The 13,093-nt window shown below is 44.5% G+C and overlaps 1 protein-coding gene across 1 annotated transcript in view; it reads left to right on the top strand.

Annotated features, from left to right (window-relative positions):
* The window catches only part of PREPL (prolyl endopeptidase like), a 78,267-nt gene extending 65,221 nt beyond the window's left edge, over positions 1–13,046 (top strand). The window contains exons 10-15 of the mRNA XM_068233021.1: positions 1,405–1,583; positions 5,306–5,522; positions 6,525–6,674; positions 8,993–9,119; positions 12,401–12,486; positions 12,888–13,046. Of these exons, the coding sequence (XP_068089122.1) occupies positions 1,405–1,583; positions 5,306–5,522; positions 6,525–6,674; positions 8,993–9,119; positions 12,401–12,486; positions 12,888–12,962 (834 nt within the window). The 3' untranslated portion in view covers positions 12,963–13,046. The remainder of the gene's footprint in view (positions 1–1,404; positions 1,584–5,305; positions 5,523–6,524; positions 6,675–8,992; positions 9,120–12,400; positions 12,487–12,887) is intronic.
* The last annotated feature ends 47 nt before the right edge of the window (positions 13,047–13,093 follow it).

The raw sequence follows: 13,093 nt of genomic DNA, 5'->3' as shown, positions 1-13,093 counted from the left end.
GCAAAAAAGCTTATGGAACGGTAGGGATGTAAATATTTACCGTTCCAGCACAGGCGCAGTATCGGCTCTCCGCTCTGAGATAGGCGGAAATAGCCGATCGCTGTCAGGCCGCTCTACTGCGCAGGCGCAAGTCGCCTGCGCAGTAGAGCGGACCCGACAGAGATCGGCTATTTTCACCTATCTCTGTGCGGAGAGCCGCAACAGCGCCCCCGCCGGAGCTAGGAAAGGTAAATAAATCAGAGCTTGTCAGCCTTGTCGAGGGAGGATTCTGGGACACTTCAGGGGAGCCAGCGCTGGATTGCCTGCAGCTACAGGGGAGGGGGAAGCCTCATTGGGACCCTGAGGCTTCCCCCTACCGAGGTGAGTACCCCCCAGGGGGGACTTTTTTGGTTACAGGTTCTCTTTAATGTGTTGAGTTGAGTTGCATTTTGGCATCTGCAAAAATATCTGCGACGCATCTCAACTCAACGCAAAGCATTAAAATGCATTAAGTGTAGAAAGGGCCCTAAAGCAAGTGAAGGGTTCAAGATAGTTGCACTTGTTATGAATCTTAGCAGATAGGCATGGTCAATGAAATGCAAATATTTTTGAGTTGACGCAGGATTATGCAAATTCAGCTTCAAAATGGACCAATTAAATTTTTACCTCAGTAGGATTTGATTGGTTCATTTTGAAGCTGAATACATTTGCATAGAAAATTTTGCATCAATTTGAAATTATTTGCATCTAATTGGCCATCCCTAATAGCAGAAAAGCGCCAGGCTTTGAGGGTTATCAAGATGGGAAAGGGGTGGGAATATTGAGGTGCCCTATCAAAGTTTTTTGTTTGGGGCGAAGGGGGGGGGGGGTTACATCACTGCTTTAAAGGGGCACTACAGTAGGTAGTAGAAATCTGACAGAAGCGACAGGTTTTGGACTAGTCCATCTCTTCATAGGGGATTCTTAGCAAGGCTTTTATTCTTTATAAAGATATTCCCTAGAAAGGATTTAAACAATAATGCTGGCCAACTTTCCTGCTCGCTACGCAGTTTTTTTTTGGCAGTTGGACAGAGCAACTGCCATTCACTAAGTGCTTTTGAAAATAAATATATCCCTGAGAATCCCCCCATGAAGAGATGGACTAGTTCAAAACCTGTCGCTTCTGCCAGATTTCTACTACCTACTGTAAGTGACAGCAACATAGGAGAAAAGTAATTTATGGCTCATTTTACTCTGGAAAAAATGTACTTTTTATCTAAATGTACTTATCTGTATATGTTTGCACATATTTTAAATTTTACAGTTTTTCGCTGTAGTGCCCCTTTAATCTCTTTAGGAACGCGGTTTCTGACTTTTTGTTTTCAGTCTTGAGTTATATTTGTGGTTTATCGTATTTCTGTTTGCTGCTGCTGCTGCTGATGACAGGACAGTACGCAGGTGCCAGTTACCATCATCTGCAGAGTGGGTGATGAGCTTGCCCTCCGACAGAGGCCTCTCCTGGTCCACGTGTATGGCGCCTACGGGATGGACCTGAACATGAGTTTCAAAGCTGAGAATAGATTGCTGGTGGAAGACGGCTGGATATTGGCTTATTGTCATGTCAGGTAATGTCCAAAGTGTAAAAAACAAAACATTGTAGAACTGTGTGGAACGTTGAGCAATGCACCCTAAGAAGAAAACACAGAGACCACGGGAGCCCAAATGCAGTACGTCACAAAGTACTGTATATAAAAAATATTCACACAAATAGACTGCATAGAGAGCAACCAACCACTGGAAGCTTGTGAGATGCGCAAACCCGACTCTACTTTGGTACCCAGAGAGGGTGGTGAGGGTCGCACTCATGAAAAACCGCAGCAAGGTCCTGGCATGTGACATTAGCCATGTGGTGACCAGACTCGCCCTCGCAGGGAGGGAAACAAGCACAAAGGGGGCACAGGAGTTTATAAAACGGAGTTAAAAACAAATAAAAGGGGAATGGTGCTTACCTCAATGACAAATTCAAATAGATACATCTAATGAATTTTTAATAAACACAGGCAACGCGTTTCATAGGTCTCTGCCCACTTCCTCAGGCCAAATAAAGCGCCAAAAGATTTCAAGAGACAGAGAACCTCTGCCACCTGGCTCATGAAACCCTTCTGCACTTTATTTGGCCTGAGGAAGTTGGCAAAGACCCGCAAAATGCATTGGTGTTCATAAATGATCTTGCTAGATATACTGAAGCCCTCTTGTCGGAGCCATGTCACACCCCATCCCTCAGTACACTGCTCAGCAGAGAGTCCACTATTTTGGAAGAAATTGAATGCAGTTTTGAAGTTGAGTTGGGCCTCGTACACACATACAGTTGGGCGCTGTGTTCTGAACAGACCCATCACTAGCCTAGAGGCTATCAATGTTGGTATGGAGGGGGTAGGAGGAACAATGTGCAGCGCAAGACAGGAGCAGCTTCCAGAGGTTGTGGTGAGTAAGAATATTGAGGTCGGTCAGACGTCCCTAAAGCGGTTTAATCCATCATGTAAACATAGCTTTACCCAATATGTATGTTACATGTTCACTCATCCCAATGCAGATTGTGACCTTTTCCTGTAAACTCAAGCTTAGCCCAACCCATCTCCGTTTCCAAGCTTCTTTGTTGACCTTTTAACCATTTCCTTACCCTAGGTTATATCCCCTTATTAAAACTAGAGCAATTTTCTACATTTCATACTCCTACCATTAATTCACCAATAACTTTATTACTACTTATCACACCTAAATGATCCATACCTTGTTTTGTGGTACTTTTTGCTAAGTATTATTATATTTCCATGTAATATGCATTTTAATAGGATGGGAATAAGAAGAAGAAAAAATGCATTATTTCTCAGTGTTTAGCTATTATAATTATAAAACAAAACATGGGACACAATGGGACAGATTTATAAAAAACAAGTTAAAAGGGGAACTTCAGCCTAAACAAACATACTGTCATTACGTTACATTAGTTATGTTAATTAAAATAGATAGGTAATATAATCTCTTACCCACCCTGTTTTAAAAGAAAAAAGTGGGATACTGCTACACTTGTGATGGTAACCGAGCTGGACCTGGGTAGCCAACCCAAGGTCAAGGTAGGACAAAAGAAGGTTTGGTCCGCTTCAAAGTCACTCCAACTATTTATTAGGGACTTGTCCCGGAAACGCCACAGAAACACTCAGCTAACATGTTTCGGACCTACAATGGTCCTTAATCATAGCATGATTATGGCAAAATCATCACAAGTTTTAAAAGACATGGTAAGGGGAGTGGTTGGCCCAGATCCACCTACTAAAGGGTGGAGCCGAGCAAAATACAACCTCCACCCCCTCCTCATGTTACAAATGCTAAAATAAAATGCAATTTAAGAAACAACGAAATATAAAAGAGAAAAAGGTCTTCATTACCTCAGAGGAGAACACTGCATAAAAGATTGGTTTGCTAGAAGTACCCAAATACTGCAATCAGAACATACATAATGTATATAAGTAATGATATGCAAAAATTGATCTGAAGGTAAGACATGAAAGATACACTGGGGATACACAATAATAATGGTAATGTCCCAAAAACATTAGGGGAATCAAACCCAAAGGATAAACAACTAAGATGTAATGAGTGCCAAGTCCCATCTCGCATTTAAACCTCGTGGGGCTCTTGTCTCCAAGCGAAAGATCCAGAACGCCTCTCTCTTCTTAATTAGGGCTTGAAAATCCCCTCCTCTCTTAGGCAAAAATACCCTCTCTATGCCCTGGAAGGAGAAAGAGGACATGTTACCTCCATGAACACTTCTGAAGTGTTTAGCCACATTAGATATGTGTGTGGTAGACCACCCGGCCCCCAAGAAATGCTCTGAAATCCTAGCCCTAAGGGGTCTGGTGGTGCAACCCACATACTGCAGTGAGCATGCCAAACACGTCACCAAATCACATTTTTTTGTCCCACAATTGATGAAATGTTTCATAGTAAAATAAATCCCCGTGGTACATGATCGGATGGTGCGGGTCTGGCCATGCACAGAGCAATGACGACAAGTTGCAACAGCACACCTATATGAGCCCTTCACAGATAACCAAGTCGAAGTCTGTGGAACAGAGGTAAAAAGACTGGGCGACAGGAGACTGCCCAAAGTCAGAGCCCGGCGACTGGCAAATTTGATACCATTCTGAAGGAGAGGACGCAAAGCGTCGTCTCCCTCTAAAACCGGGAGATATTTCTTTATAGTCTGAACAACCTTGGTATATTCAGAACTGTAGGTAGTGACAAAAAAGGGACATCCCCCCGAAGTGCGCACAGGCGTCTTATCACGTACCAGGTTAGTCCGAGGAATAGAGCGGGCACGTTTTCTGCCTCTCTCTATCATCCAATGTGGATAACCTCTTTCAGACAGGCGCCTCCCAACCTCCGCAAATTCCTTGTCCAAACTCTCTGGATCCGAACAGTTCCGGCGGGCCCGAATAAATTCACCCACCGGAATAGCCCGGATCGTATGCTCAGGGTGACAGCTGCCTGCCCTCAGAGTCGAGTTACCCGCGCAGGATTTTCTATACGTGTATGTCCTGATGGATTTGGAAACTGTATCTCCCACCAGGGTGACATCCAGATAATGAACACTTTTGTCCTGCCATGTGTGTGTAAACTGGAGATTGCAGGCGTTGTCATTAAGAGAGGTGACAAATTCCTGCACTTCCTCCTGTCTCCCCTTCCCCTTTTGTCCTACCTGTTTTAAAAGAACAGGCAAATGTTTGTGATTTCATAGGAGCAGCCATCTTTTTCATGGGGCAGCTATCTTTTTGGTTGAAAGGAGGTGACAGGGAGCATGAGACACAGTTACAACTGTCCTGTGTCCTGATCACCCCTCGCAGCTGCGCGGTCTAGGCTTCAAATCTCAAATCCAAAAAGGTTTTTTTTTTTTTTTTTAAATGTGCACCAAAACAGTAGAACAAGAACAACATCATAAATCCCATCATGCTTTGAACAGCATCAGGGGAAAAATGCCCGGGCAGTTTTCTTCTGTGCAGCTAAAAATGAGGATTGGGTAAGAAAAACAAAGTTCTGATGATGTGAAACTGTTAAAGAAACACCAAGCCTTTACAGTGCTGCCGAGTAGAGTTTTAGTCTGGATGTTCACTTTAAGGAAAATTGGAGGAAGAAGTGGAGTAGATGCCCAGATCAAGGATTTTGATTGGTTACTCATGAGTAACTGCAGTTTTTATTCACCTGTGTGGCACCAGTTTTCCTTGCACTGGTTTTGATAAATCTGCCCCACTATCGATATCCCTTGTGTAAACTTGTTTTCTCCTTGCAGGGGTGGTGGTGAACTGGGCTGCCATTGGCATAAGCAGGGGATTCTGGGTAAAAAACAGAACGGACTACGCGACCTCCAGGCTTGTATAAACCACATGCATCGTCTGGGGTTGTCACAGCCCTGTTATACAGCAGTGATGGCTGCCAGCGCTGGAGGAGTCCTTGCTGGGGCGCTGTACAATTCTTCTCCTGAGCTTTTCCGAGCAATGATCCTGGAGGTAACCACATTTTATTTATTATTTTTACTCAGATTTATTTTACTTCCTGTTTCTTACCGAGCATGCGCGAGTTCATGAACCAGCATCATCCACACACAAAGGTGCCATCTCCATACCTCCCAACTTTTTGAGATAAGAAAGGAGGACACTTTAAGACATGCCTTGTCCGCACCTTTAACCACACCCATCGCCATGCATATCAAAAAGAATTCAGAATCAAACAATGTAGTTTTAGCATTCGAACCACACAGATCCATTTTTATTATCATTACTTTTTCTAAATTTTATATATCAGTTTACTGGTAATCGATGGTAATAAAGTTGGGTCAGTTAAAGAGAACCAGAGACGAAGCACCCGCATGTATTTTACCTTATAAATCAGTGGGAACATGACAGTAAACACCTAATCTGCTGTTTGTTTCATTGTTCTCTGTTTAATCTGACTGTTATCACCTCTGATAAGAATCCCCGACTGAGCACTCAGTCTAGCTTTGCTATGGAAAGATTATAGCTGAGTCTGTCTTTGGTGTCTTTCCAAGCCTGCCCCCTTGTGGCTCTGCTATAATGACTCAGCTATAATTATTCCCTGCAAAGCCAGACTGAATGCTCAGTCCGGGATTCTTATCACAGCTGTTAACAGAAACTTTTAGCAGTGACTGCGCTTCCCCTGGCCCCACTGTCGGTTTGTTCGCTCCCAGGACATGCATTTTGCACTTACAGGTGGGTATTAGCAAAGTTAGGGAATCTATCCTTTGGGGGGGACAGCGTGGCTAGTCCCCCCCTAGACGTCTGCCATGTCTGGGGGGTGTACCATCCACATGCTGTATTTTACCGACCTTAATTCTTTTACCGAACTGCCCTTTAGTGAATTGAGGCCTCCGGATTGTAAGCTTGCAAGAGCAGGGTTGATAAAAGCATTGTTGGAAGGATTGCTTTTAATGTAAGCATCCAAGCACTGTAAAATATAGGTAGCTGTTATTTTCCATACTGTTTGTTTTCCAGGCTCCTTTCCTGGATGTTCTGAACACCATGATGGACACATCGTTACCCCTGACGATAGAGGAGCAGGAAGAATGGGGCAATCCCCTGCACAACAAAGAACACTATCACTGCATACAGTCTTATTGTCCTTACCAGAATATCAAAGCCCAGGTAGGAACACTCTTAACATAGCTACTATAGAATGGTGTGCACCTTGTGTCCCGGATGTAAGTATCATGGTTTGTGGGTTGTTTATTGTCGCCATGTTAGGAGTCCTGTTTGGAGTTGCTCATGCCTCTACCTGCCACTGTCCAGCCCTTCCTCCTGTAGAATAAGTCCATGAAGTCCCATGCATGCATGTGAAATTTTTAATCCCGCCTTTTTGCTTGTGCCGAAAATGTTACAGGCACTCTCAACATGAGATTGCACGCCGCTGCTTGGTTGAAGTGCTATCGACTTTGAAAGTCGCAGAGAGCTCTGTCTTCAAAAGATTATTATCTCAAGTGTCTGGCACTGTATTTTTTTTTTTTTTTTTTTTTGCTGCAGAGGACAGTTCAAAAGTTCACTAGCCTGCTCTGTAAAATCATTTATAATGCTGAGTAGCGTGTAAAATGCAAATATTAGAGAATGATGCAATGTTATTTAAAAAAACGATATAACTGAAAATAAAAATATGAGAGTATTTTCTTTGCTACTAATTTTCTAGTAATTATTCGTACTACACAACCAATTCATTATATCATAATTTTTTTTTTGCTTCAGTGTCTCTTTTATCAGGTTACTTTATGTGCAAGTTGGGATGTTCAATGAAATGTGAAGAAGTTGGATTTGAGTGAGATTTGTATGCAAATGATCACAGATATGAAAATTGTTCCGAGTAAATTTATGCAAATTTTTATGCCTCGGTTTAAACCGGGGTTTAAATTGATTGGTCCATTTGCAAACTGCATACATTTGCCTAAAAGGTACATAATTTCTGAACAATTTGCATCTCACTGATCATCCTTAAAGAGGAACTCCAGCCTAAATAAGCATACTGTCATTAAGTTACATTAGTTATGTTAATTAAGATAGATAGCTAATATAATCTCTTACCCACACTGTTTTAAAAGAACAGGCAAATGTTTGATTTCATTAGGGCAGCCATCTTTTTGGTTGAAAGGAGGTGACAGGGAGCATGAGACACAGTTCCAACTGTCCTGTGTGCTGAGCACCTCTCCCAGTTGCTAGGCAACGTGAATAACAACTTAGGAAATCCCATCATGCTCTGCACAGCATTAGGGAAAAAAAGCCCATGCTTTTTTTCTTTGATGAGTGCTCCTTAGCTAAAAATTCAACTAAAAATGAGACTTTGGTAAGAAAAACAAAGTTCTAATGCTGTGAAACTGTTAAAGAAACACCAAGCCTTTTCAGTGCTGCGGAGTAGATTTTTAGTCCGGAGGTTCACTTAACTACCATACTAGATTGACTGAGTTCAGGTATCCCCCGAGCCCAACATAAATACCCCTTGAAGTACACATACTGAGTGTTGAAAACCTATGCCGGAATGTGCGAGCTCGCACACTAACCCCCTAATTTGATGTATTTGGTTGTTGGGTGGTCATTCTTTAACTACAAAAGATTTGGTGTCTTGAATTGGCATAATCTCTACCCTCTTATGCAAAGTCAGCCCCTTTATAATGTGAGTTAACCCCCCCGCCCCGGCATTTATGAACACATAACTTTTTCCCCTGTACACAACACCATGCACTGATCTGAGACAATCTTATGTGCTTTGGGTCCTACGGGAGAAAAGTGCTTTACAAATGTTTTGTTGTCATTGTTGTGTGTTTTTCTGCAATAAGTTTAATACACCTGATCTGCAGGATGGTCCCTGTATTGGAGGAAGGGAAGGTTAGCAGTCAGCATCCCAAAACAGCTCTGGGCCCCGCTGCGATCGCAGGTGTTGCTCTCCCCTCTATGTACGCCCCTGTAACAAAAACTTATTTTTTGGTGCCTTATCTCACCACCATGGTCAGCAGGGCCCACTTCCACAAGACAAGGCTAGACGTGACCATGACCGCTGGACAGATGGCATGCTTCAGCTGGGTCAGCACTTGGTATCCTCCCAGTGCTGGTTTCCTGTCGTTCGGCCTCACAAAGTTGTCCAGAAGTTCACTCTTTTTAGCGAGGTGATGTTTGTTCTGTGTGCTTGTTGGGTTTTCAGCCGTCATGCAGTGAATAACGTTCCCTGACGACGTGTGGCCTCTGAGCCCTTTTGCGGCAGTAACTTGTCACAACAGTCAGGAGCACTTTTGTTGTCATTTCTTTTTATGTCGAGCCGAAATGTGTGAAGCCGAGTTAACAATAGACTAATTGTAGCTGAAATTCCGGGGTCCTCATCCTGCGTGAGAGAGGCTGAAAGCTTTGCTGTGACCTGTTCGGAGCCAGGTGAAAGATCAGCCTGTTTGGTCTAACGTGTAATTTTCCTGGTATTTTGGGATTTTTAGAATTGTCCTTCCCTTCTGATCACGGCGTACGAGAACGACCAGCGCGTCCCTCTGAATGGAGTGCTCAGCTACGTAAGGAAGCTCAGGACAGCGGTGGAGCAGCACCAACAAAGTTCTGATCAGCCAGGTATGTGAACAGGTAGGAGCTGCAGAAAGGTGGAGTCTGAGCTCAGGGCAAAATTTCCTTTTTTGACCCTTAAAGGGACACTTAAGTCAAACAAAACAAATTAGTTTTACTCACCTAGGGCTGTCCGGTGCCCTCGCCGTCTCCCTCCGATCCTCCTGGCCCCGCCGGCAGCCACTTCCTGTTTCAGTGACAGGAGCTGACAGGCTGGGGACGCGAGTGATTCTTCGCGTTCCCAGACACATTAGCACCCTCTATGCTGCTATATGGTATATGATATATGCTATAGCAGCATAGATGGCACTATTGTGGCCAGGAACGCGAAGAATCACTCGCATCCCCAGCCTGTCAGCTCCTGTCACCGAAACAGGAAGTGGCTGCCGGCGGGGCCAGGAGGATCGGAGGGAGACAGCGAGGGCACCGGACAGCTGCAGGGGGCTATTGGAAGCCCCAGGTGAGTAAAACTTTTTTTTTTTTTGACTTAAGTGTCCCTTTAAAGGGAACCTGAGGCGGAGGTGATCTGGAGGCTGCCATATTTATTTCCTTTTAAACAATGCCAGTTACCTGCCAGTCCTGTTGATCTTTTGACTGCAGTAGTGTCTGAATCACACACCTGACACTTGTCAGATTTAGAAACATTTGATCTGAATACCTGTTCAGGGTCTATGGCTAAAAGTATAGTACTAATATTACCTTCACTACTAGCCTGGTATTTTTATCTAAACCACTTTGTCAGCTGTTTTTTGCACGTCTGCCATCATATTCCTAATCTTAAAGCAAACCTGTGACGAGAAAAAAAAGTTAGATACTTACTTTAAGACCGGAACTCTTGCACGTCACACAATGAAAAGTCTTTATTCCACGTATGGTTGCAGAAGAAATTCACATCTCTGTGTTTGTTTAGTCAGATCAAAATGTCTAATTAGTCCTTATCAGCAGCTGTGAATAGACTGCAGGAGCTCTGCCCAGGTAACTCTCTCCCGATGTGCTTCCTCCTCTTCCTGTCTGTGCTTCCGCCTGTGTTCAAGCGCGACCCTACTGCACATGCGCAATCATGGTCAGTAACACTAAGCTGCTTGTGCACGAAGGAAAAAGCCAGCCCTTTAACCTCCTGAGCCGCTCAGAAGGTTTTGTTACTTTTTGCCCGATTATTAAATGTGCCAAATGACCGTAAACCCTCTAGCTAGCACTAGACTAGCTAGAAGAAGTGTCCGGCACCCTCCGATCCCCGCCACTCCCCCATTTATTTATTACCCAGCCTTGGTCCAGCGATCGGCGCAGCCTCCCCTGACATCTCCGGTCTCTCTATGGGGAGGATCGCACATGACGTCGCCTACGTCATGCGCAAACCTAATCTTCCCCATATAGAGGCCAGAGCTGTGCAGGGAGGCTGCGCCGATCGCTGGATCCAGGGGGGGGGGGGACACAGGGGAGCAGCGGCCAATACTTTTACTAGCTAGCCTAGTGCTAGCTAGAGGGTTTACAGTCATTTGGCACAAATATTTAATTATGAGGGGCTCCTGGGGCCACAGAATGGTATGCCTGACACAGTGTCGGGCATACCGCTAAGGAGGTTAAAGTGGACCTGAACTCAGAACTTCCTCTGCTCTAAAAGATACACAACAGCAGAATAACCTTTAAACAAAGAACATTTCTTTGTTACAGCTGATACAAATCCTAAAATAAATCTCCAGTATTTCTACTTCCTGATTCATGGAAGCAGACATATTGTTTACAGCCTGTGCTTTCAAATGGGCTTATCTGCCATAGGCAGTCATGTGACATGGGGGAGATCAAATTACAACTAGTGATTAGACCAGGCATGGGCAAACTTGGTCCTCCAGCTGTTAAGGAACTACAAGACCCAAAATGCATTGCAGTAGTCTTTACAGCCACAGTCATGACTCATAAAGGCAAATGTGCTGTAGTTTCTTAAAGAGGAGCTGTTAGGTATAAGGTCTCAGAGAAAATAAACACATATATCAGTAGCTAAAGATTGGCTGTACTTACATTACATATGCATTTCACTGTCCACGTTTGGATTTCACAGAATTTGTATATAGTATATGCAGAGATTGATGCTCCTGACAGCTCATGGCAGGCTCCATGTTTGTCTGTCAAATGTGTCGTCATGTCCTGCCTGCTTCCTGATCACAGAAAAGCTGGTACTTGAACAACACAGTGTGCAGTGAATATTAATGAGCCATGTGGCTAGGAACAATAGCTGACTCCTGCAGTGTACTCTGCCCGGAGATTTATCAGTGCTACGCGCTGGACTGATTAGAAGCTGCTGTAACGTCTCATTAGCAGCCGAGGGGAGGGCCCCAGAATGCTTTGCAGTTTAGTATGCGGCTTGCGTCCTTATGGGTCTATAACAGCCTTTAAGATAAGCACACATCAAAGGTAACTGAGATTTTTATCTTCACTAATGGCTTTTGGGCTTCCTTCTAAACTGTTTAACACAGGAGAATAGAGGTTTAAATTAGCTTCTGCAGCCTGACAGTTACTCTTTAAAGGGAACCAGAGACGCTGGACATATAAAAAGAAAAAAGATTCTATACATACCTGGGGCTTCTTCCAGACCCATATGCACGGATCGCTCCCACGCCGCCGTCCTCCGCTTCCTGGATCTGCCGGTACCGGGTCCCGTCACTTCTGGCGGACGCGGCCAATTGTCCGCTTGAGCAGGGGCTCCCAGCATACCCTTACGCGTGCGGTTGCGAAGTATGCAGCCACACGCGTAAGGGTATGCTGAGAGCCCGTGTGATGCAGACAATTGGCCGCGTGCTGATGCCGACTGGCCGAAACTACGGGATCCGGCTGATACAGGAAGCGGCGGACGGCAGCGTTGGATCGATCATCGCTTATGGGGCTGGAGGAAGCTCCAGGTATGTATAAAATCTTTATTCTGGCGTCTCTGGTTCCCTTTAACAGCTGGAGGGCCAAGTTTGCCCATGCCTGGGTTAGACACAAATGAGGCAGAATTACATAGGCTAAACTCTTTAAATACATACAGGGTGCATTGCTGTTATGTTTTCCTTGTGTCCTGTGCAAGAGTTCAGGTCCACTTTAATATTAAAGTTCATACAAATGTATGCAAATTTTTATTAAAATATCTTCAGCTTGAAAATAGACCTACTGTATAAATTTAAACCTGGGTTTAAACTGATTGGTCCATTTTAAAACTGCATTATAACATTTGCATAAAATGTGCATAATTTTGGAAAAAATTGCATCTCATTGATAATCCCGATCACTGATATGGGTGTATTATTTGCTTTCAGGTTCCAGGACTCCCAATATATTGCTAGATGTCCGTCCTGGCGGGAGCCACTGCGACTCCCTGCCCTGGGAGGAGTCCCTGCAGAAGGTATGTGATGGGGCTGTGGTCCGCTCGATGAACACACACCGCGTAGCATTGGAAGATCGGTATCAGGCAGGGCCGGGCCGAGGCAGAGGCTGGAGAGGCTCCAGCCTCAGGGCGCAGTGTAGGAGGGGGCGCACAATTCATTCAGCTGTCATTCCTAATTGTGTATTAAGCAAAAAGAAATAAGAAAAGGGGATACATGGCAGTGACTGCAAGCCAGATAACTAAATATTAAGTTGTTGGGGAGGTTGTGGGCCCTGTGGCGCCTCTTAGTCTAATAGCAATCAGTGTGTGACTGCTGGGGTGGGAGGGATGGAGGGGCGCACTTTGGTGTCTCAGCCTAGGGTGCTGGAGGACCTTGTCCCTGCTCTGGTATCAGGTATAATCCTATTTGTTTACTGCAGGTGGGAATGCATCTCTCCTTCCTACACAAGGAGCTTCGTCTTGCTGGATCGGAGCTCTCCCGACACGATACATGAAGATTCTATGGAGAGAAGCCAGACCTCTTTTGTTTATATGGTGTATGCTTTTTTGTAAATAAACTTTATTTATGTTAAATCAAACCATCTGCTTCCATGCTCTACTTTCTGTCCTCTGCTTTGGCTGTTCC

The sequence above is a fragment of the Hyperolius riggenbachi genome, chromosome 4, assembly GCF_040937935.1.
Source record: "Hyperolius riggenbachi isolate aHypRig1 chromosome 4, aHypRig1.pri, whole genome shotgun sequence".
NCBI lineage: Eukaryota > Metazoa > Chordata > Amphibia > Anura > Hyperoliidae > Hyperolius > Hyperolius riggenbachi.
Note: the sequence above shows the minus strand (reverse complement) of the source record. Positions and strands in the feature narration are given on the sequence as shown.